Below are 23,811 nucleotides of genomic sequence, written 5' to 3'. Positions count from 1 at the left end.
CCCCTACGCCTTTTCTCATGGTGTCACCCCCCCCAAGCGATGACCGTCCGCTTCTGTAATCGAAATCCTCCTTTTTATCAGAAATTTTGGCGTTTCCGCGGCTGAGCCGCCGTGCGGAACGGCCGGCTGCGCGCGATGCACGGCGGGAGGGCTCCTACTTTGCATCGCGGGGCGGGGCGGGGGGGGGGGGCCGACGCTTGTCCTCCACCGTCCCAGAGTTCCCCTCGCGGCGCTCGCGCAGGCGCATTGCCGCCGTCGTCGGTGCCGGCGGAGGAAGATGGCGGCGGGGCGCTGAGGGGACGGGACCGGGCCGCTCCGCACCGCACGGCACCGCGCCAGGAGAGCCGAGTCGACGCGCCCGCTGCGCTCCGGGCCGGGCCGCCCCGCTGAAGGACCCCCCATGGCCGCGGGGCCGGCCCAGGAGCCGCGTCCCCGCTGCGCCTGCTCGGGCCGCGCCGCTCCCGGGCCCCGCCGAGGCAGCGGCCCGCTGAGCCCCGAAGCCTGGCCCGGGCCCCTCCAGGCCTGACCCACCCGCCGCTCGGGAGGTGTCTGCGCCCAGGAGGCCAGGCCGGGTCCGGGGAGGCCACCCCTGAGGAGAGCGGGACGGGGGCAGCGCCTGCCCGGCCCCCCCCGCACCGAGCAACTGCCGGGGCTTCTCCCCGGCCCCTCGGAGGCAGCGCTTGACCCTCGCCCCACGTCCCCTCCGGAGCGGCCGCCCGGCCCCGAGTCCGCTCTGCGGAGGAGGAACGGCTCCTCCGGCCCAGGTCAGCGCCGCCAGCGCCCTTCGGCTCCCTGCCGCAGGCGTCAGGATGTCCGAGAACCAGCCGAACGCCAACAACCACCACCCGGCCAACAACAACGGGGGCGGCGGGGCTGCCGGGGGGAACAACCGGGGCGTCCGCAATCCCAACCTCAACCAGAACCCCTTGATCAATGTGCGCGATCGCCTCTTCCACGCGCTCTTCTTCAAGATGGCAGTGACCTACGCCCGCCTCTTCCCACCCTCCTTCCGCCGCGTCTTCGAGTTCTTCGTCCTCCTCAAGGTGAGGGGCAGCTTTACGGGGGTTTTATGGGGAGGAGTGGACGTTCCTCTTGCTAGCCTGCAGACAGGCGCTAAGGCATAAATTTCCTTATAAACACAAAAAGCTTGACTCTGCTAGAGGTCACAGCCTGTGTTTGGGCCCAAGCTGTCCACTGAGCTCCCGTGGGCCGCTCCTCTGTGAGAAAGGTGTGAATAGTCGTAATGATTTGTGGTGGTCCCCACACCACCAAAGCTCTGGTACCAGATCTGGAAATAAAAAGGAAATTACTGAGCCAGCTTGCTGGGCAGCCAGGCTGGTGGGGGGCAGGTCCAGGGATGTGGGCAGGAAAGATTTCCATTTCTGTTTCCAAGCAATCAATCTCTTTGGATACATTGCATACGCGAGATAGTTGATTGTTGGTGTCTTGTTGGAGTCTGGCCTTTTCTGGAAGCGATTAATGCACAACCCCATTTTAACCTTATTTCTTTTTGGCAGTCAGCACCCTCAGCTGTGCCAGCACAGTGTCACACCTCTGTAACAGGGTGAAAACCCACCTGCTTTCTTGTGGATGTGGGTGCAGGATTGGAGACCCACAGAGGGGCCTGTCGGTGTCCATGGGGTGAACTGCCCGTAGGTTAAATCCTGCACCGCAGCTTCCAGGGCACACGCTGACACTTCTCAGCAGCGTCAGTATGGGAAATTAGAGTAAGGGGAAGGGGGGAGAGGAGCTTGCCAGGTGACAACAGTGCGCTTCTGCTCTGAGTTTCTAAAATTCAGCTGCTTAAAGCAAGAAAACATTTAGGACAACTTGTCTCCTACTGCACATATACATTTTCTACCCTCCCAAAAAATGCTCAGGGTTTTAACATCTCTCTCTTGCCCCCCCCCTTGTGTAACTGGATTCAGGCAGACAGGGAGACTGGAATGGGGATGGTGCTAACAGCAAGGCTGTCAGGCAGAGCGAGTGGTCCGGCTGGTAGCAGTTCTTGCTGCTGTCTGCTTTTGATCAAAGCACTCAGAGTAAGAGTATTCACAGGGCATCCGCAGAGAACAGCCTGCTCCCGCCCGCAGGGTTTGGAGGCAGCCAGGCTCCAGCCTGGGCTCGGCTCTGTGCGCAGGGTACTGGTAGGAGGTGAAGTCAGAGACCGTGGTCCTGCGTGCTGCGGTTCACCGAGTCCTGAAACTGCTCGAGGTTCTGCTAGCTTTGTCGTGGCTCCTCCTGCGACGAAGGAGGTGTTTCTGATTTACCTTCCCTAGCGTCTTCCTATGCAGCTCCTCTGCAGATGAGATGTTTACCAGTCTGTTTATTCATAGCAAATAGGTCAAGAACGATATGTAGCAAGGTCAGCTAGTTTAATTAGGAATGAGCATCTTAATGCAGTTGGAAAGTGAGTGTGTGAAACTCAGCTGTACCGCTTACCGTACCAGCATTTCTCGGAGCTTTCAGCTGTGAACTGTGGACAGCGTTGGGTAACATCGTGCTAGATTTACTATCTTCGCTGTAGGGAACAAATTTTATTAGTCCACTTTGTTTTGCTGTGGCTTTATAGCTGTTCCTTGGAGTGAGCCAGGGCAAGGGAGTGGTGACGCTCCGCGAGCCCAGCCCCGGCAGGCCAGCTCAACCTCCGCCGTGGCAGAGTCCGTACCTCGCAGCGGCGAGTGGTGGATCTGAACGTGGAGCTGGCGGTTCTGCCCTGGGTTTGGGTTGTCCTGCTCTTGTGGTGGATTGTCTTTTGTTGAGGTTTGCTTTATTCTGCCTTTGTAAAGTTGGGCAGTCTTCTCCAGGCTTCAACAGGAAACACTTCATGCTGATGAGGGAATGGTTGAAAGCCACGGATGCATTTCTGTTTCTTTCAATATGCTTTGGAGCCTCATCACGCGTTGGTGCCGTGTTTGGTCGGTTTGCCTGCGGTGCAGTCGTTTTGGGGACAGCGTTGGTTTGCAGGACCTCACACGGCGCTGGGGCCTGTGCGTGTGACCCGTGCTTTCAGCAGGACACGTGTACTGTACAGGTATTGGTGGCAGCTCTGGTCTTGTGAACAGGAGGAGATTGTTCTTGCTGCTGTCTTTGGTGTGTTCCCCTGTTGATACAGTAGTGCTGAAACTGCCTGATTCTGGGCTGCTTTATTGCTGTTGCAGAGACCACCGGGGTTGGAAAGCAGAAAAGCTCGTCCACTTGCAAATCCATTTGTCCAAATTAATCCAATGTCTTTATGGGCAAAGAAGAGATGGTTAAAACTGGGGAGTCTGTAAGCAGGCCAAGGTTGGTTGGGCTGATGGTCTCTGCATTGTTTCTTGCTGTGTGTAGGCTCTCTTTGTGCTCTTCATCCTGGCTTACATTCACATCGCCTTCTCCCGCTCGCCCATTAACTGCTTGGAGCACGTGCGAGATAAATGGCCGCGCGATGGCATCTTGCGGGTGGAAATACAGCGCAACTCGAGCCGAGCCCCCATCTTCCTGCAATTCTGTGGTGTTGAGAAGTTCCCAGGAATGGTAGTTGAATCCACATCTGAGGAAGAGGAGGAGGAAGAGGAGGAAATGACTGTGGATATGTTTGAAAACAGCTCTATCAAGGTAAAGACGCATTCGCTGTGTACACAGAGGGAGATGGGAACCTGGTTGTCGGTTTGGGGAGGAATGGTTTGTTAGTGCAGTCATCTTAAGTATGCCACAGTCCCTCTGTGGTCCCTCGGTCACCTGGAAACAGAGTGTGTTCCTTGGCTTTTCCTGAATCTCCATGTTGGCCTCTGATGGTTTAAGATAGAAATTAAAGCCTGAGAAAGTGGCCTCTCTTGTCCTCCTTTTGGTGGTGGAGGCCTTTGCTGAGGGCACAGAGGGAGCACAGAAGACGGGAGATGAAGTGACTGCTAACGTGACTTTCCCTGCCGCGGTTTTCCAACAGTTTGAGCTGGATATCGAGCCCAAGGTGTTCCTCAAGCCATCCCGGGTGAGCAGCACCGAGGCACTGACCCACAACGAAAGCCAGGAGTTCTCGTTTAGTGAAGCGGCCACTAAAGGTATGCAGCCTCTGAGGGAGACTGTGTCCGAGTTTGAGATGCTAGCCAGAGCAGGTAAAGACAACTTACACTGCTATCTGTGCTCTCTCCTTCCCCTGCCCCGTGCATCTTCCCTGCACGTCTCATTCCTTCTGGCTTCTCTGGGCACGTGCATAGTAATGTTAAATGTCTTCCCTGATGCATTCTCCTGTGGTTAATCTTGTTAATACTAACAATAGATCCACAACAAGATCTTTCCTTTGGCTGGAGGGAGGCTGGGAGTCGGGGGTTGTCCGGGCTATAAAATTTGCTGAAGCCTCTTGGTCTGGCATCGTGGTTTTGCGGTGATGAGTGCCAGATATCTCAGATGAATGTGAACCTCCCTCTTCTGAGCAGTTTGCTGTCCTCTTGAGATCTGCAGGGATCCCACTGACAGTGCACATTCCTCCTCGTATTACCAGGGTTTGGGCTGTATTTTGGGTGTCTGAGTCAACACCAGTACTTGGAACAGCTAACTAATCCTGAAAGCCACCGAGCAAGTTTTAGTGGATTGCGAGATACAGCACTGCTGTTCTGCATCGGTCAGGATATCAGCCTGCTTTATCCCTCCCCTTGTTCCAGCACGACTTAAGCTGCTAATGTCTCATAAACTCTAGAGGGAGATTTAGCGGCTTTGTATTGTTTAAAATGGAGTTCCAGTGTTGGAAAACTTCTGTTTCTAGTGGTTAGGGGAGGAAATCTATTAAAATATATTTATGTTAAAATAGAAACAGGGCAATTGGATTCTTATTTACTTTGCCTTTTTCACCTACGCTTTTATCCCTGGCAAGACTGGAATTCTTTGCTCTTCAGAAGTACTGGATGTTGTGGCTGTGGAGGATTGTGAGACTGGACATTGCAATGGCACTGTTCCCTTGGTCTTGCAGTGGTTTTGCTTGATGCTGATCCAGAACTCATTAGTGCTGAATTTGAGATCATTAAGTCGCATAAGACTAGAGAGCAGTAAATATTTTTGGTGCAATACCTTTATTAATAGTTGCCTAAGTTCTGTAAGAGAGTCACGTTGTACAGTGCTGTGTGCACTGATAGGCTGTGCCTTGATTTGCTGAACGCCTGGTTGGAAATGATCCAGCAATGTGGTGGGAGAGAGAATCGTGCTGCTTCCCAACGTAGTTAAAAAATTAATCTTTTCAAATGGGTCCCAAATCGCAAAATACCCGTTTTTATTGTCTTTTCCAGGTTTCTTGTGCTCTAAGTACACCAAATTTGATGTTTAGACAGAATATTTTACCATGGAAAAATATTTTATAGTACAAAGGAAGTAATTCTTTTGTTGATATTTAAACACTTTATTTCCATTTGAGCTTAAAACTGTTTTATAATGGAAACAAAAGATGAAACACACACACCAGCCTGTGTTTGCTGCCCAAGAAGTAGGATCAGAGGCAGGGAAGTAAAGTGGGCATTTCTGTCAGTGGTGTGTCACTGTAAGTCAGAAGAGGCAGGTACATTTCTTTTAAGCTATTGTGTCCTTTTAACTTTTTTGCTGTGTTGTTATGAGATGCCTGACAGCTGCCTCCCCTTGCCTCTTGCAAGATACGCTGTGACAGTTTGAAAGATCAGAGATTAAATTGCTTGGCTCCGACTTAGCAGGAGGTTTTGTCCTTTCAGAGATGATGTAGCAAAAAGCATCTATTTTGAACCTTTCTTTAAAAAAAAAAAAAAAAAAAAAGGAAACTTCAGGCGCCACCATTTTTTTTGGAAAGCTGTAATTGCTCCTGCCTTTAGTTTTGAGATTTGTAATTGCAGCAGTGACCTCTGTCTCCTGAGAAGTGCAGTGCTCTTGCCCTATGGAGCGTTTACTTGGTGTTCAGCAGGTGTAAAGTGTATTTTCCTGCTGTTTTCTAAACAACATATAAAGCAGAAATTGAACAGAGCAAGAACAAGTGGTCTAGGGCTTGCCAGGCAAAGATGCAGGCAGATTCTGGATAATGCTCGACAGAGCTTGGAACCGCTGCCCTGAAGCTTTCCCAGAAGTTTCACATTAAGGACTAATGTCAAGGGAACGGGCTGCAATTTCAAAGAATTTGTATTGATTTGTTTTTAATTGGTTGAAGGAAGTGTGGAGCCTGTGTTTGCAACTGATGCTCTTTTCAAGAACGTGGTGGGAGGGAGGGAGGGAATCCAGAGGTGGCATTTCTTCTTGGTAATTGTTTGCAAACCCTGCTGTTGAGTCTCCCTTCCCACCCTCTCTTGCAGTGTGGCCGCAGGAAGAGTACATTGTGGAGTACTCGTTGGAGTACGGGTTTTTGCGCCTGTCCCAGAGCACTCGGCAGCGCCTCAGCATCCCGGTCATGGTGGTGACTTTGGGTGAGTGAGGGAGCCAGCCCGCTCTGGTGCAGGGGTGGGTAAGTGCTCTGCAGAGATACCTACGCACCGTTTCCTCTTTAGTCTTGTGGAAACTATTTATAACAGTTGATGGCGCTCATTTTCCATGTAGGAGAGCTTCTTTATGGAGTCTTTATTGCTTTAGTAGGTCACACCTTTCCAAGAGGAGTAGTCTGAAATGGTGGAGCCTGTTTCAGTGAGCGCTAATGTTATGTCCAGCACAGTTTTCTCATTGAGGAAGGAAGAGCCTCGTGGTACTGAAGATCTAGGCTCAGCATGGAGCAACAGCAGCGCAATGTTAGAGCCCAGTGGCGACAGCAATTGTGCATGTGTCAGGGATGATACTGAGCAGATCTGCTTAGCACTGTCTCAGCGTACTTGTGTGCCCCTGTTAGCACCAGCAGACCGTTTTCCTGGAACAGCGTTCTCTTCTCCTGGCATTTGCTCCTCTAAAACATGTCCAAGTCAGGAATACGGTCTCAAACCTTCTTATGCCTGTGAACTTAATTGATCTGTAACGAGCTGTTAGTGCAGCAATCAGACGAGATTTCATTACTTACTCCTAATCAAACTGAAGTACAGCTGGACTGGAGTATTAAGCAGTTATCCTGTATAGGTAATGGGCAGTTTCCATGTCAAATGTCTGTTTACCGACCTGGGTTTTCCAATTCAGCTAGACAAATTCCTTCATCAGTATCCTAGTAATTTACTGAAAAATTGTGTTCATGCTTCCTGTTTTGCTTAGATTTGGGTTATTTTTACAAGCTGATCAGTATTTGTACAGTAGAATGCAGTACCAGCTTCATGAGATGGAATTGAACAGCCTTCGTTAGTGCCCAGAGCTGCGGGGAGGCGTTCCCGTGTCCTGCGCTGCAGGAGGATGGATGGGGATGGTGGGCCCCAGCAGTGTCGTGCTGAGGCCAGCTGATGGCTAAAAAGTCTCGGCCTGGCCCTCTGAGTCTTACCAGAACTTGTTTCTCTGGGCCATTAGTTGGGGTGAGCCTAGGGAGATAGTCCAAGCCTAGAAGGCAAATTCCCTTTATGTCTGTGCCAACAGAGAGTATGACAGCCCTGATGTAATTCTTAAGGCCTGATTGACATTAGCATTTTGACAGCGTGGCTGGATTTGTCAGGGTGTGACGTTTTCCCTCCCAGTCCTGCCCGATTTAGTTATACTGCTAAAGGTCCGAGTGCAGACGCAGGTCTGCTGGTGAATGTGTCCTTTTGAATGAGGAGAAGACTGTGTGCTTGCCTTGCCGCCTCTGTGGCTTAGGGTATGAACAATCTGAATGGGTTTGTTTGTCTTCTCTCTAGACCCTACCAGGGATCAGTGCTTTGGGGACAGGTTCAGTCGCCTATTGCTGGACGAGTTCCTGGGTTATGATGACATCCTGATGTCAAGTGTCAAAGCTTTAGCTGAAAATGAAGAAAACAAAGGTAAGGCTTGGAGGAATCGCTTTCAGCAGCTGTGCAGAGCAGTTGGTGTTTTTTCTATGGATGCATGAATATCATCTTCTGACTATTGATGAATCTCTAATGCAGGGAACAGTTCTCTGTGTTATGTAGAGATGTTATTGTCAAGGACAAAATGGAACAAGCAGGAGAGGAGAGGTGTCTGCAAACGTGATTTCCTACTGCCTTATTGCACTGCATAACAATAAGAGTGCTGCTGTGAGGAGGTGTTGCCATAGATTTGCTTTAAATCCTATTCCTTTAGAAGGCACTGGAAGTTTGTTCTTAGTTTGTGGGTTAATCACACTGAGCTTGTGTGTGTGTTTGTGTTTTTTCCTCCAGGTTTCCTTCGCAATGTGGTGTCTGGGGAGCACTATCGCTTTGTCAGCATGTGGATGGCTAGGACTTCGTATCTGGCAGCCTTCGTCATCATGGTCATATTTGTAAGTCGATAGGAGCTGGGCATTGCCTGGACTCTGAGCCCGGTGCTGGTCAGCATATGTTTGATGTAACAGCACAGGCCTGAGCTCTCATCTGCTTTTAAAGCTAAGGTGATGGAGTATGAGGTTCTACTCTGGTTTTTTTACCTTTTTTTAATGTGGATTCTTAAAGTCCAAACAGTGAAACAAACAGAGGAGCTGAAAGAGAATGAAGTAATGGTTTTGTTGTCGAAAGGGAGATTCATGTTAGAGAGTCTCTAAGTGTAGTTAAAACACTGAGGCTGCCAAGGCACGGGGTGCAGAAGTTTGTCCTCTGAGTCTTTTAAGAACAAGCCTAACTAATTTGCCAGGAGTGATCAAGATAGAACCAAGTCTCCTGTGATTGTGTGAGACAAGGTGATTACAGATAAGTATTAGACAAGATCCCAAGTGATAACTAAGCCTGTGTTCATAGTCTTGGGTGTCTGTCTCCCTTTGTGTCCAACCGTCCACTGATGCAGCTCCTTGCACAATAATTTTGTGGCCAGTGAGAGAGGAGGAAATGAGTGCTGGGCGACTGCTGTCGGAGAGGCATTTTGAGCTGCTGGGAGGAGCACAGATGTAGGATGGGAAGAAACCCTAGTTCCGGCTCTGCTGCTGCTGTTTGGTTTGGCCCCTGCTCAAATATTCAGAATCGGTCTCTTTACAAACAAATTACTTACTGTCTATTTCACTGCAGTAATACAAGGATTAATTGCTGTTTGTGAAGTCCTAATTACTCTTTGGGAAATCAGTCTGCACAGCTCAAACTAACGAATGTGGGATATGCACAGCACGCTGTGCAACATTGCAAGTCCAAACTCGTCTGTCCAGGCCTCTGCCGTAGTGTCATTCTGAAAGCGACTCCCTGGACCTGTGTGGCTCTAACGCTGGCTTCTCTTCTCATATTTCAGACTCTGTCTGTTTCGATGCTGTTGCGCTACTCGCACCATCAGATCTTTGTCTTCATTGGTAAGGATTTTCTAAGGGCTTTAGGGTGTACTGGACACCGTGCCTGCTCCGGCACAGTGTGTTGTGTATATACTCTTGACTGTCGTTGTTTAGAAGGGTCCTGCGTGCAGCTGCACAGGGAATATATCTCCCTATACCCCCATCACCGTGCTTGCGAGAGCTGTTCCGTCTCTTGACAAGTGTCAGGGACGGGGGACTTGGGACAGTGGACCTCACTGCACGTTGCGGTGCTCTGAATGGGGAGTTGTGTGTGGGTGGAGGGTTCCGTGGCCCCACATCCACTTTGTGTTATAGTATGTTTTCCTTCTTGCAGTTGACCTGTTACAGATGCTGGAAATGAACATGACAATTGCATTCCCTGCAGCTCCCCTCCTCACTGTCATTCTGGCTCTAGTAGGTAAGGACATTACCTCACTTCTTGCGTATGTGCAGCAAGGCCCTTTGGGATCTGTAGAAAGTATAATTCCCTGTTCTGACCTGGCCGTAGCAGGTGGTTAGTGTGTCTGCTCATCACAGGGTGGAAGGCTCTGGAATTTGATGGCACAGTGAGCTGCATTGTCCTTCTGGGTCCCCTGGAAAAGCAGTTCATTTGGAAATCACGTAAACTGAAGCTTTGTCTGTCACTTTAGTTCATTTCAGATTCACACTTCCTGTGACCACGTTGCATTAGCACAATTTGAACTTAAAAAACAAGCAACACAAAAATGCCCAAAGTCTGTGCTGTCCGGAGCCAGCTGATCCTCTGGCTTGCACAGTGACTGCAGTCAGCAGTGAAACGTGTTTGCCCTTAGCTGCGGCTTTAAACAGAGCTAACTTATCCTGCTGTGGTCTTTGCTGTATGGTCACGCAGCCCCAGCTCTGAAATGAGAGAGGATTCCTTCACGTGCCCCTTTGGGGAAGCCCTTTGCCGAACTGTTGTCTGTGCCCGGCAGCGTGCTGATGTCAGACACCCCCTGTCCTGTAGGTATGGAGGCCATTATGTCAGAGTTCTTCAATGACACCACAACTGCGTTTTACATCATCCTTATTGTGTGGCTGGCTGACCAGTACGATGCTATCTGTTGCCACACCAATACGAGTAAGAGGCATTGGCTCAGGTAAGAGCTGGCTGGGACCTCATTCCCCTCTTGCATGTTCTCACTGCGTGTCCCGTTCTCCGGTGGGAGAAGGCTGCTTCAGATCCCTTCCGGCCCTCCCAGGCAGGAGGGCTTCCACCCTTGAGAGCTTCTGTATGTCTCCTTGGGAGCTGCCCTACATGTCACAGGGTCCAAAGTGCAATCACTTCCACTTTGGGTCTCGTGCCCGGGTCTCAAGAATCACCTCAATCCTTTGCCTGCCCTTTCTTTTGCCCTGTTGAAGATCCGCTCATAGCGAGGCAATTCTAATTACCTGTTAATGGGAGTCTGCACCGCCCTGTGCCAAGTGCCCCAGCTCAGAACAGAGGTAGGGGTAGAAAGAAACTCGCGTTTGTCCTGTCCGTTGCCATATCATGATATTGATTGCTTTTCTGTCCAGGTTCTTCTATCTGTACCACTTTGCCTTCTATGCTTACCACTACCGATTCAACGGGCAGTACAGCAGCCTGGCTCTCGTCACCTCGTGGCTCTTCATCCAGGTGAGTAGCTGCCACTTCTGCTGCACGTTAGTGCAACCAGCGCACGGAGGCAGGTGCCGTCGTGTGGATTCAGTCCTGGTCACTCCACACGCCTCAGAGGGGTCTGGCTGCCTGCGGTTTAAACTGTTACATTGCCGATTGCTCACACTGGCTGTGCTGTTAAAAAGTGAAGGAAATCAACTGCAGTTGGGGCTTTGTCAAGCTGAGTTTGAGTAGCAATCTTTATTTATATAAGAGATTGAAATAATCCCTGGTTTGGAAATGGAACAGCAGAAGGAGGCTATCGAACAGGAGGACTTTTTGGTCACTGGCTCAAATTCAGCCATTTGACTGACAATAGGCTGATGTCAGGTGAGTTTTGGAAGGTGTTAGGGAAGGATTTCTATCCTGTCTTTCTGGAAGAAATCCCACTGAGGATCTCCCATGCAGAGGCTGAGTTGGTCAGGTCTGTGCAGTGAAGATGGTGGCAAGACCAGCTCCAAATTGATGTCTCCAATATCCTGGTTCAAGCAGACCTTTTGTGTGCCTCTGGCTGTTGACCTGCCCCCTTTCTCTGCTGCAGCATGGAGGCAGGGAACTGAGGGTGGGCCAGAGAAATGCCTTTGCCCTTCTTGTTCTCAGCCCTTAAAAGGGAAGAGGGGTTGTACTCCATTGCCTCTCTTCAGAGAGAAACTATAAAAGCTCTAACAGCAGCTTGCAGGAATCATAGTAGAAGGGATAAATCTTTCCAAAATTTCAGATAGCCTCTTGGCTATCAGAGCAGCCAAATTCTCCAGTTGCTGTCTTTACAGCAAGAGGAAAGCATAGTTTTCTGAGGTATGTCTGGGCTCGCAGCCCAGGCCCAGTGAGTGACTTTGGCCCTTTCCCTTTGCCTTCTCTAGCATTCAATGATTTACTTCTTCCATCACTATGAGCTGCCAGCCATTCTCCAGCAGATCAGGATCCAGGAGATGCTGCTGCAGAACCAGCAGGTAGGCCAGGGGACTCAGACGACGCTCCAAGACAACCTCAACAACAACACTACGGCTGCCCCCGCTGACGGGGGGAGCCGCCGACCCCACCTGGCCGCCGGACCCTCCGGGGAGAGCAGCAGCACGGCCGCCCTCACTCCCAGCGAGGCCTCCAGCGTCATCGCCGCTGCCACGGCGGCTTCTGTTGGGAGCGACCTGAACTGGGTGGCTGAGACAGCCGCCATCGTTACGGAAGCCTCGTTCCTCTCCGACCTGAGCACTACCCTCCTGGAGCCAAATGTGGTGCACGAAGCCGTGGCCAACGGGAGCCCTCAGGATGCTGCCGCTGCCTCCAGTTTGGTTGCCCGCATCAGGGTCAGCAGCGACCACCCGGAGGCGGCCATGGGCTCCATCACCATTGAAGTCACTTCAGCATCCGTGGTGGCCGCGGCAGATGTTTCCCCCGCCGCAGAGGCGGCACCGGCTGCGCCCCTCGTCCCGCTGCGGGAGGAGGGGGCCTCCGTCCCCAGCCCTTCCCTTCCTGAGCAGACTGAGGCTGTCGAGGGCTCAGACAGCCAAGCAAAACCTACTGGCAAGAACTGCGTTGCACACAGCAGCGTGGCGGAGACCCCTCCGGCCTTGGTGGAGGACACTGATCAGGACAGACGTTTGGGGCGTGCTCTTGGGGACCGGGGGGAAAGCAGCCCTTGCCCAGCACCAGCGGATAGTACACCTTGCTCGGAGCCAGACTTGAGGAGCCTGTCTTGAGTCCCTGTTACTGTAATTCTGGACTGCCAGGCAGGCATTTGGATTTCGTTTGTTACTGTTTCTCACTTCACCATCATCCTTAACCCATGAATTCCTCTTAGCGGAGGCAGAGCAGCTGGGACAGAGAAAAGGTGCTGCAGTGAACTCCCCTGGGAAAGGCACGTGTGCGCTCGTGTACGAGAGAGGCTGATGTGTGTGGGACTGCCGGGAGGGAGGGAGGGACGAGCGTTGGCCCCCACAGCCTGCGAGGCTCGGGGGCTTCATGCCGGGGCTGCAGGCGAGCAGGCTGCCTGCTCGAGCCCTGCAGTCGGCTCCCTGCCCCAGCTTTTCCTTGCCCTCGGCTGCCCCGGCTTTGCCCGCTGTGGTCCCGTTTGCAGTCCAGGTGCTGTTCACAAGTGTGAGCTGATTTGGGACAGAGCGTCTGTGTGTGTGTGTGGCAACTTTCTGGTTAGAATAGCAGCTGCATATGAACAGGGAGAGAGTTTTCAGACCCCCTTGGGAGAGCCACAGAATGCAGAGGAGAAACCTGGTAAACTTCCCTTCTTAAGGGGAAGAGGAGTTTAAGACCTTCCCCAGACACTAGATCTGCTCACGCCAGGGCAAAGCTGGGCAATAACCAAAGCAGAAGCTGCAGTTCAGCCCCATTTTTTTTCTGTCCTTGAACTTCCCTCAGTCAGTGGGTTTGGAGGGTAGAAGCTGCCATGTCCAGGTTAGAGCTTCCATCCAGGAGAGATGCATTTGGCTGGGCTCAAAAGCAGCGGGGTCGATTCCCATGCTGGTCAGCCCTGGAGAAGTGCTGTCCCTTCTGCTGCTGGTGACCTCTGTGAGGGCTTTGGGAATTTGGCCTGTCTTAGATGTATGTGGTCAGCATAAAATGGGAGCTCCTGGCACAGGCAAATGGTCTCACGTATCTGCTGGGAACTGATCTGTCGGGTGGGTGTCTGTAGAGACGTTTGGGATGAGGAGGACAGCAGCTCTGTCTCTGTACAACTCTGCTTTTGGCACCTGCCGCTGTGGGTGATGCAGTTTGCTTTTCAGTGCCTTGTCCCTGAAACGGGACACGTTTGCGTTTAAGATCAGCCCCATCCCAGAGGAGAGGTCGGCTTTTCACTGGCTGAACTGTTGCATGAGATGGTTTCGCAAAGAACCAAAACACTAAAGCCAAGACATTTCAGCTAATTTTCCCTCATTTCCCCGGCGGCGGCGGTGAAGCTGGCTGTGCCCGACCCCTCCGCGATGCAGCTGGCTGACTTGGCACCACGGGGCTGGGACGGGGACCGGCTGGACCCACGCGAGGATACGGCTGGAAGCAGGGTTTACGCTTGTAGGTAGAGCGGAGCGACACAGGAGCGCGTCGTGTCTGTAGGGCTGAGAGGAGAGAGAAGCTTGGGGAGAAACGTGGTGGAAAGGGAGGTGACGCGTGGGGCACGCTGTTCCTTGGGGGGGAGCTGGGTCGCTGTAGCAGTGTCCCCGAGTTCAGCCTCGTCTCCCCACAGCTGAGCAGCGTCTGTGGAGTCCACCTCCCGTGCAGGGCTCTGGTGGGCATTTCGGTGTCTTCCACCAGGAGAGGGTTTCCGTGTCGGCACCACCGGGGCTCGGAGCCCCCTGCTTCACTTCCTCTGCATTTCCCACCCAGGTCCCCCTCCCTTTTTTTTTTTTTTTTTCCCCTCCCCCTTTCTTTTTGTCTCACGCAGCCCTGGGAGTTACTCTGGGGAATGGGGGAGCCTGCTCCTGACCGGCCCGTCGGACCTTCTGCAGCCAGCCTTCCTGGGCAGGGGCCTCGTTGGCGGCGGGCTCCCTGCCTCCGGTGTGCCAGCGGTCCAGAGAGCAAGGAGTGATCGTAGGCTTTTAAGAGGAGCGGGTGGGCGGGAGGGGAAGGGGGGAAAACAAACCAAATGATTTGATGAATGAAGAGTAGAGTTCATTCTATTTAATTAATGTACAAAATGTGTTTGTATATAATAATAAATATTATATCTAACAGCTGCTGTGGTGTCCTGCTAGCAGTTGTGCTGGGTTCCTGCTGGAAGTTGAGGTGTGAGGATCCTGTGGCATGGGTGCGGGCGCAGCAAGTCGAACGCTCGGTACTTCAGAGGCCGCCGCCGGCCCCGGGGAGGGCCCCGCTTGCCCGGTTACGGCTCGGAGGGGTGGCGGCAGGGCAGGGGGGGCTCAGCACAAGTCCCCGTCACGGCTGTGCTCGCCAGCGTTCAGCCGCCTCTTTGTGCGAGTGGAAAGGCTGCGGGGAGGGAAGATCTTTTGCTGTGCTCTCGCCCCGGTCCTTTGACGGCCGCCCGTAGTCACCCACAGTTGGCCTGGGAGTTATTTAATTTCCTCCGCTGGCAGGGGCGAGGGGAGGGCGCCGAGCTGGCGGGCTTCTCCGCACTCTGCGTGGGCTGAGAAATGGGCTGGTGACGTCCGTCTCTCACCGTCTGCCTGAGGAAGACTCCGTTTCTCATTTGAGGTGGCTCTGGAGATCAGCCTGGCTTTGCTGCCCTGGAGCTGGCTCTCGCAGAGGGGAGGTTGGGGTCTCGGCCGGTCCTGCTGCCACATCAGAGTGCTGGGGGACGAGGGCTACTCACCTTCCTCCTCCTCCTAGTCACTGCTGTCCTGTGGTGGGGCTGAGCTGGGCTTGGCCGGCATGTGGCTGCAGAGGAGGGAGGGGAAGGGTTACCCTCGCCCCAAACTTCGCTGCATTTAGGGTGCAGCTGGGAGAGAAAAAGCAGACTTTATTTTTCTCCACCGTCTTTATTTACAGGGTTTAAAAACACAGCGTTGCTGAAGGGTCTGCCAGCAGAAGTGCTGCGGTTTGCCCTGGTTCTGCAGGGGCCTCTCATCTCGCCTCATCTCACCTCACCTCACCTCACCTCAACCCCCTGCCTGCCCCCAAACTAAACCCTCTCATCTAAGGCTGCTGCCTGCAGTTTAAACCCCTGTCGCCGGCGGGAGAGAGGAGAAAGAGGCGAATGCCCCGGAGCTGGGGAAGGGAGGCAGCCCCAGGACATCCCCCCGTCATCCTGCCACCCCAAGGCCCTTTGTCCTTCCGTCCCTCACCTCTTTGCTCCTGCTCCGACCAAGGGAGCGGGTGGTGGTCTGCCCTGCCCGCCGCACTGCAGAGCAGCCGGACCTGGGCTGTTTTGGGGGCTGCCTGCCTCCTCCCGGCCCGGGGAGCGGGCTGAGCGCTGCCCTGGCCCCCCGCCCCGCCTCACCTCTCCTCCTGGGGCTCCGACGGGGTGGGCAGCACCCAGCCGCTCTTCGCCGTGCCCAGCACGGCCACCAGCTCGCTCTTCCTCACCAGGGCCGCGCGCAGCTGGTCCCGCATCTCCTGGATCTTCTCCTCCAGCTCCCGCAGCTCGCTCTCACTGGCTGCCCTGTCCGGGGGCCGCAGCGCCCGCCCGTTCCCGGGGTGCCGCAGGGACCCCTCGCCCTCGGGGGGGGTTTTGTCCAGCTGGAAGCGCACCCGCTGTGCTTCCTTCCGCAGGGCGCTCCAGGGCTGCCCCGCCGCTGGCTCCTGCCTCGGCTGGAGGTTGCACCTTTTTGGGGAGGGGAGATGGGTTGAACTGGGAGGTGGTGGCTGGGAGGTCCCTCCGTGGCCCCCCGGGACCGTGGGTGCCCACGGGGAGGAGGAGGAGAGCGGGGCAGGCGCCCAGCCCTGGCCGTACCTCTGCTCCAAGCTCAGCTGCTGGCTTTTCTGCTCCTCCATGCCCATGTTCAGAGCCCGGTGGATTTTCTGCGGGGAGCAAGGGAAGGGTGAGATGGGGGGTGATGGTCCAGGGGTTAACCGGGGGGTGACAGTCCAGGGCTGGAGGAGGGCAGAGGCTGTGCAAGGGAAGAGGGAGCAGCGGCATGGGGTGGGGGGTGTCTTTTGGGCGCTGGGCAAGCCCATTCCCCACCTGGCTCGTGTGCAGCCAGTAGTTGAATTTCTTCTTGCGCTTGATGCGGGGCAGGACGAGGCGGTAGAAGAAGTGCTCGCCCAGCGAGGTGAGCAGGGAGCCGCTGAGCCCGATGCAGAGCAGCACGAAGAGCCCCGAGAAGTGGTAGATGCCCATCTGCAGGGTCTGCGGGGAAAGGAGGGGTGTCGGCTGGGCTGTGAGGGGGGTGTCAGATCCCCAGAGCCCCCCGAGCCGAGGGCCCGGCCGCCCGCACCTCCGTGACGGCGAAGACGCGCTTGCCGCACGGCACCATCTTGTACCACTTGTCATGCAGGAGGTCGATGAAGCCGGCTGACTTGTAGCGGCTGATGAACTCGGAGATGTTGGAGGTCAGCGGCGAGTTCTGGGGGAGGCCGATGCCGTAGCCTGGCCCCGGCAGGGGAGGGGGAGAGAGCGGCAGCGCTGGGGCTGGGGGGGGACACAGCCCCCAGCACCCGGCACGGAGCAGGGACCCTCCCCGCCCTGCATGGCCACGGCACGGCATGGCCCCATCCAAGCCACAGCCAGAGCACACACGTGTACATGCACACACCCACACACACACACACACACGCAGAGGCACCCCCACCTCCCCCACCCCCCCGCCGCAGCCCCCCCAGACCTTCAATGGCGAAAGGTTTGCCCACGGTGAGCAGTTTGCAGTCGGAGTCGATGGAGACCTCGTAGTCCAGCAGCGACTTGTCCATGATGAAGGCGTTGAGCTTGGGGGGCTCCGTCCTGCACCAACGCAGGGGGACCCTCAGGGAGGGGGCTGCTCCCCCCTTCCCCAGGGCCTCTCTAACCTGACATCCCTCCCAGGGTGGGGGGGGACGTGTGTGTGCGGGGTGGGGGTGCACAGGCTGTAGGGATGGGGCAAAACCTGCCCTGGGAGGGGTAAAAGGAGGGGGGACCCCCCCCAATGCCCTCCCCGCCCCTCACTTGAGCATGGTGACGCCAGCGGGGGTGGTGGGGACGTTGTAGCGCCGCATGTACTCGTGCATCTCAGGGAAGCTCTTCTTGATGTACTCCTCGGCGCTGCTCTCCCACACAGTGCCGAAGCGGAAGCCCTGCGAGGGGTGATGCAGCTGGAAGGAGGCACCAGAGCATCAGTACCCCTAGCCCAGGCGGGAACAGCCCCCGGCTCCCTGGGGACACGTCCCCGCGCCCTGAGCACGCGCAGCCCCAGGCAGGGGGGGTCTGGGGGGTCTGGGCAGCCCGTGGAGATGCAGCAGCTCTTGCGGGGTGTCTGGCAAAGAGCCCCCCCCCCCGCCCCGCCAAGGGCAGCCTCAGCGTGAACCCAGCCCACTTCTCCCCTGCCCTGGAGCTGAGGCCAGGATTAAACACCAAGGTGGGGGGGACATAAAGCTTCCTGGGGGCCTGGGAAGACCCCCACAGCCTCGGGAGGGGCTGTGCTGCAGGAGCGGGGCTGGGGAGACCTTTCACGCTCATCCCAGCCGGGAAGGTGCAGCAAGAACAGACCCACCCCTTCCCTGGACCTCAGCCCTGTCACACCCCAGCTGAAGCAGCCCGGACACTCGCCTACCTTTGGGTCGTGGATGCCCGAGAGCTCCTCGAAGGTCTTGTCGCCCACCATGACGGCCGCGAGGTTGGCCGTGTAGCTGGAGAGCACCAGGAGGCAGAAGATGGCCCAGAGGTTCATGAGGAAGCGGCCAGTGCAGCACTTGGGCGTCTTGCTGGACACGGTGCGCCCAAAGAGGATGGCGTAGCAGAGGTTGAGGGCTGAGGAGTAGGAGAAGATCTTCATGCGGTTGCGGCCGTGGGGGGTCATGCCGTAGGGGCTCTTCCACTCGTACAGGGTGAGGAAGAGTGCCATCATGTGCAGGGCCACGAAGATGCCCACCCACATGGTCCAGTGCAAGGGCCACATGAAGGCCCCGATAGGCGACGCTGTGTCCTTGGTCCTCACCAGGATGCCCAGGCTGGTGGAGAAGAAGGGGCTGGTGAAGTCGATGACTTTGCTCCGCGCCGAGTTGATGCTGAAGGAGGTGACGGCCATGTGGGCCGTGCCGCTGAGCAGGTCCCCCACCAGCCCCGTCCAGCGCCCGTTCTTCCAGGCCCCGTATTTCCCATCACCCACGATGTAGAGCTCAAAGTCAAAGGGCACGTCCTCGGCCAGCTTCTCCAGCAGGTCGATGCAATACCCGTAGCAGCACTTCTTGTACGCCCGCGGCACCGAACCGTTGTCGGCACCGAGCTCCTCGAAGAGGGCGTCCAGCACGGCCGAGTCGTTGGTGCCGGGGTCCAGGCAGAGCTGCCCAGCCGGGCAGCTCCCATCCTCGTCCGCCTCCCTGGTGAAGACGAAGGGGTGCTCCACCAGCGTCACCACCCGCAGCCTCACGCGGGCCCCCCCGGCCCCCTCGCCGGGGCTCTTGCGCCGGCGGTGGCTCTGCCACGCGTCCTCCTCCAGCTCCAGCTTGCCGTGCCGCCAGGTGCCCACCGTCACCCAGGTGGGCTCCCCCTGCGAGTCCCGCCGCAGGCTCCAGACACGGTACTGCTGCTCCGGGCGCACCAGCGTCGCATTCTCCACACGCACGGGCCCCGTCCGGCCGTGGAAGGAGGTGTTGGCCAGGAACCTGGCAGCAGGGAGGGTGTCACAGCTCCAGCATCACCGGCTCCAGGGCCGCAGCCGGGAGGAGTTGAGGGACGGGGGGACGGGGCTTGGGGCCAGGAGCAGGACGTGCCCGACTCGGGCACCGACAAGGGCAGGGAGAAGCAGCAGGATCCGGCCCCGCTGCCCTGCAGCTCGCTGTGCTGGCAGGGCCAAGTGTTATTAATATTTATAGAGCAACCGCGCTCGGGCAGCATTAGGGAGATCTGAAGTGACGTGTCCCCCCTGTGCAGCCGGCACAAATCGTGTCCCGGGGGGCCAGCAGGGACCTGGGGGGAGCTGAGCCCCACGGCAGCGGCTGCGCACACCAGGGACCGCACCGCACGCCGAGCCCTGGGTGCCCCCAGCTCTGCCCTCATCCCACCCCAGGGCTGGGGCACAGGCCCCCCCATGCACCCCGATACGATGGAGCCGGGGCAGGGGAAAGGAGCACCCACAGCACCTCCCTTACCGGGAGAGGAAGAGCCCCGAGGACTCGCCGCTTGCCCGGCGCCTGTCGTTGCAGTTCACCATCGTCTGCAGGAGAGCCAGGTCGGGGCGGACGCGGGCAGCGCTGGCAATGGCCCGGGACACCAGCTCCACCGCGTCCTGGATAAAGAGCTCCAGCGGTGGCCGGTTGACCTCCCCATAGGCCAGCAGCCCCAGGGGCAGCCCCTCGGTCTGCAGCTCGCCGGCGCTGAGCGGAGAGCCCAGCATCCAGTGAAACTCCTGCGGCAGCAGCCCCAACTCCTCAGCTGCCTGGAAGACGAGCCGAGCACGCCGCAGGTCACAGCCGAGCACCAGCACGGGGCTGGAGAGGGCCCTGAAGCGCTCCCCATGCTGCCGGAGGTAGCGGGTGGCCCCGGGCTTGTCCAGGTAGCCGAGGTCCAGGACGGTGCGGAGGAAGAGCTGGGAGCGGCGGGCCCAGAGGCCGAGGAAGCCGGAGACATCCCAGGGGTGGCAGAGCACCAGGCTGGTCTCCTGCCAGTCGTTGGCCTGCAGGACGCTCACCAGCACATCCACCAGCGTCTCCAGCGAGCTCTGCTGGTCCATGTGGAAGTGGAAAGGGCTCTGCCGACACACAGGGGTTGTGGCTGTCCCCCTGCCCTGCTCCTGCCCATGGGAAGAGCCCGGAGGCAGCAGCAGGCAGGGTCCCACCAGCCCTCAGCTCAGCTGCCCTGTCCCTCATGCCCTGGAGCCACCTCGTGCTCCCTGCCTGCTCCCTGCCCGCTCCCTGCCTGCTCCCTGCCCCATCGCAGCCTTGGGAGATGTTTTCCCCCAGCAGCCGGCCCAGCACTGGCCGCGCACCCACCCATGAGCTAGAGAGATGCCCAGGGACCAAAGGGAGAGCCCCAGAGAGGAGACCCCACAGGACCCCCGGCTGGGTGGGCGAGAGGGTTCATCGCCACCCGAGCAGCGGGTTGTGCATCCCCCTGCCCACACACACAAGGGTCTCACGCTCCCCGCCGGGTGCTGCCCCAGCTCCCCGCAGCCAGTGCCCTCCAGGGACGCGCCGCTCGCCAGGCAGCAGACGAGCACGCGTGGAGGCCGGGCGTCCCCGGGGAGAGGCTGGTGGGACAGGGGCCGGCATGGTCCTGCCGCGTGCCAGGAGAGGAGTCACCTCTGCCCAGGCGCAGCCTGGGGTCAGCGCGCACGTGGAGGGGCCCAAATGCAATATGGCCCTGTGCGGAGGTGGTCTGTGCCTGGAAGGAACCGGCCGAGGGAAGGGAGAGGGACAAATGCAGCCCCAGGGACACAGGGCTGGGTCAGGTCTTGGCTTGGCAGGGTTTGGGCTGCGAAACGTGGCACTGGCATGTACAGATGTCACTGCTGGGACAGTGGGGCTGCACCGGGTGGCACAGGGGACTGCGGGGATCCAGCGCCAGGGCACGTCCCCAGAGCCCTCTTGGGGCCGGACCAGGGTCGGGACTGGGGGGGCATGGGGCTGCCGGGGGAGCCAGGGAAGTTGCCTTGGAGTGGGAGCTGGGATGGGGCTGGGATAGAGCCGGGCACGGGGCCAGGAGAGAGATGAGATGGGGCTGGGATGGAGCTGGGACGGAGCCAGGATAGAGCTGGGATGGAGGCTGGGATAGAGCCACGATGGGGCTGGGATAGAGCTGGGATGGAGGCTGGGATAGAGCCACGATGGGGCTGGGATAAAGCTGCCATGGGGGCCAGGATAGAGCCAGGATGAGGCCAGGATGGGGCCCGGGATGAGGCTGGGATAGACCCAGGATGGGTGTCAGGACAGAGCCGGGATGGAGATGGGAATGGAGACGGGATGGGGCCGAGATGGGAGCTGGGATGGAGCCAGGACAGAACCGGGATGGGACCGGGAGGGAGTCGGGATGCAGTGAGGATGAGGGGCTGGAATAGAGCTAGGATTGGAGCCGGGATGGGGATCAGGATAGGAGTCGGGATGGGGATCGGGACAGGAATCGGGACTGAGCCGGGATTGGAGCCGGGATGAGGATCGGGATAGGAGCCGGGGTGGAGCCGGGACGAGAGCAAGGACGGCGGAGGGACGGAGCCGGCACGGCAAGCAGGGCCGGGAGCAGGGACGGAGCGCTGCGTCCCGGCGGCCCCGGTCCCCGCCGCCGCATCCGAGCGTCCCGGCAGCGGGGCGCGCCCGGCCGGTGCGGGTGCGGGTGCCCCCGGTGCGGGTCTTACCTGCGCTCGGAAGGGCAGGGGCCCGCGGCCGTCGAGGAGGCTGACGAAGGGGATCTGGAGGGCGGCGGCGAGGAAGTCGAGCTGGAGCAGCTCCCGGCGGGAGCGGGGCAGCGCCAGGACGGCGGCCACGCCGCGCACCACCAGCGCCCCGCAGAGCCACCGCGCCAGCGAGCCCGGGTCCCGCGCCGCCGGGGCGCCCGCCACCACCTCCAGGCTGAGGTTGTAGGGCAGCGCCGCGCCCCCGGGGCCGGGACCCCCCCCGCCGCTCCCCCGCGGCCGGGACCGGGACCGCTGCCGCTACCGGCGGCTCTTACCAGCGCGGCGCGGAGCCGGGCGCGGCCGGGGGCGGCGGGCGGCAGCAGAGCCCCGAGGCGCACGGCGGGGCCGGCCCGGGCCAGGACGCGGCAGGGCTGCGGGTGCCCCCCGCCGCGCCCAGCGCCGCCGCCGCCAGCACCCAGAGCGCCCGCAGCCCCGCCATCCACCCCGCCGCCGGCCCCGCCACCGGCTCTGCCCCCCCCCCCTCCAACGCCGGGGCGGGCCCGGGGCGGGCCGGCCGGTCGGTAGCGCCCCCCCGGTGCGGACCCCGCCCGGCTCCGCAGCCCCGCGTGTGCGGGCAGGGACCGGCAGGGGCGGGCAGGGACCGGCAGGGGCCCGCCGGGCTCCCCGCAGGCAGCGCCCGTCGCGGCGCCGGCAGCGCCGGACCGCGGTCCCGACCGGCGGCGCCCGAGCCGAGCGGGAGGGTCCGGGGCGGCCCCCGCAGCCCCCGCCCGGCCCCGCTGCGCGGTGGGTCACGCCGGGCCCGGCCCACGCAACGTCCCCCCCCCCCCCGCCCCCCCCACGGCCGCGCAGGCCGGCCTGGCACTCGCCCACGCCCACGCGCGGCGCGGGTCCCCCCCCTCCCCGCACCCCGCAGCAGAGCGGGGCTCCCACCCGCCCGGTGCTGCCGTGCGAGGGCTGCGACCGTGGGGTCCTCCGGGAGGGAGGACGAGGTGCCGTGCCACAGGAACCCCCCACGGTTCCCAGGGGGGGTCCCGGCTGCTTTTGGACCACTGGGACCTTCCTCCTCCTCCTCCTCTTCCTCCGGCCGGGCGCTCACGGAGGGCGATGCCAGCGCTCCCCCCCCACCGCCCGGGCTGGGAAGAGCCCCTCAGGGCGGTTGCTGAGCCGGGCTCGGAGCCGTTAACTGCCCCCCGCTCCCCGGTAAAGGCCACGGCCGGATCCCTCCATCCCTCTGCAATCAGAGACACAGCCTCGAAACCGGGGGCCGGGGGGCCGTGGGTCCCGTCCCGCGGCGTGGGGAAGGGGTGAACGGCCTGGTGCTCCTGCAGCGCAGCCAGACATGCAGCAGCTTTGCAGCCTTCCTCCGCAGGGAGGGATAGCAGGGTCACCCTCCTCATCTGCACCAGGGAAATGGAGGGCCGGCCCGGCCCAGGGGCTCCTCGCCACCAGGAGCACAAACATCAGCTGCCAGGGAGAGCGAGCGCCTCTGCTCAATTAATAAGAAAAAGAAAGCGAGCAATGGCGCCAAATACCAGCTGGCAAAACCCACTGATCACCAGACAAATTTAATGAGTCACAGCTAATGAATTCCCCTTGCGGAGATGGGCCCGGAGGGGGGATGCTGTCAGAGCGAATCCTGCCAGGGCACGGGGAGCGCTGGTCCCCCCCGGAGCAGGATCCCAATAACAGGGCCCCCGGCAGCTCCTTCCCCCAGGGATAAATGCAGCACAGCACCCACTGCCCCGGGCAGGAGCTGGGGGGGGTCCCCAACAGGCTCTTGGCATGAACTAGCCCCCCCAAACCCTGGCCTCTCCCCGGGTGCAGCACAGGAGGGGGCTCCCAGGGAAGCCCTATCCTCCCTCTGGCTCTGCCCAAGCACAGCACCCTGACACAAACCCCACTGGGGGAACTGGGAGAGAGTGTGGGACGACTGGGAGGGAGGGCTCCGGTCTGGGCTTGGCACAGCGCAGGCTGCCGCCCTCCCAGGAGGACCTCGGGGCTCT

The 23,811-nt window shown here is 58.6% G+C and overlaps 2 protein-coding genes across 3 annotated transcripts; one reads left to right on the top strand and one right to left on the bottom strand.

Annotated features, from left to right (window-relative positions):
• The first annotated feature begins 340 nt into the window (after window positions 1–340).
• TMEM259 (transmembrane protein 259) lies at window positions 341–12,822 on the top strand. Of its 2 annotated transcripts, none has more exons than XM_050910450.1 (11): window positions 341–1,043; window positions 3,331–3,597; window positions 3,926–4,040; window positions 6,279–6,389; window positions 7,722–7,844; window positions 8,202–8,302; window positions 9,232–9,289; window positions 9,603–9,686; window positions 10,254–10,386; window positions 10,805–10,904; window positions 11,786–12,822. In XM_050910450.1, the coding sequence occupies exons 1-11, from the start codon at window positions 810–812 to the stop codon at window positions 12,620–12,622; spliced, it is 2,163 nt and encodes a 720-aa protein (XP_050766407.1). In that variant the 5' UTR covers window positions 341–809; the 3' UTR covers window positions 12,623–12,822. The 2 variants fall into 2 exon arrangements, with proteins under 2 accessions (XP_050766407.1, XP_050766406.1); XM_050910449.1 differs by having other exon boundaries at window positions 3,926–4,094.
• Window positions 12,823–15,214: 2,392 nt separating this feature from the next.
• Window positions 15,215–22,286, bottom strand: GRIN3B (glutamate ionotropic receptor NMDA type subunit 3B). The gene is given in 12 exon segments (XM_050910771.1): window positions 15,215–15,266; window positions 15,829–16,152; window positions 16,282–16,349; window positions 16,513–16,677; window positions 16,766–16,917; window positions 17,153–17,268; window positions 17,470–17,615; window positions 18,074–19,124; window positions 19,611–20,209; window positions 21,809–22,040; window positions 22,100–22,235; window positions 22,238–22,286. Coding segments are annotated over 12 exon segments (3,090 nt in total).
• Between the last annotated feature and the right edge of the window lie 1,525 nt (window positions 22,287–23,811).

The sequence above is a fragment of the Gymnogyps californianus genome, chromosome 24 (genome assembly GCF_018139145.2).
Source record: "Gymnogyps californianus isolate 813 chromosome 24, ASM1813914v2, whole genome shotgun sequence".
NCBI classification, from domain to species: Eukaryota; Metazoa; Chordata; class Aves; order Accipitriformes; family Cathartidae; genus Gymnogyps; species Gymnogyps californianus.
Note: the sequence above shows the minus strand (reverse complement) of the source record. Positions and strands in the feature narration are given on the sequence as shown.

Coding starts and splice junctions, on each gene's coding strand:
- TMEM259 (XM_050910449.1), top strand. CDS start 810: ATGTCCGAGAACCAGCCGAACGCCAACAACCACCACCCGGCCAACAAC. Junction 4,095..6,278: donor TGAGATGCTAGCCAGAGCAG/GTAAAGACAACT, acceptor CCTCTCTTGCAG/TGTGGCCGCAGGAAGAGTAC. Junction 9,290..9,602: donor TCAGATCTTTGTCTTCATTG/GTAAGGATTTTC, acceptor TCCTTCTTGCAG/TTGACCTGTTACAGATGCTG.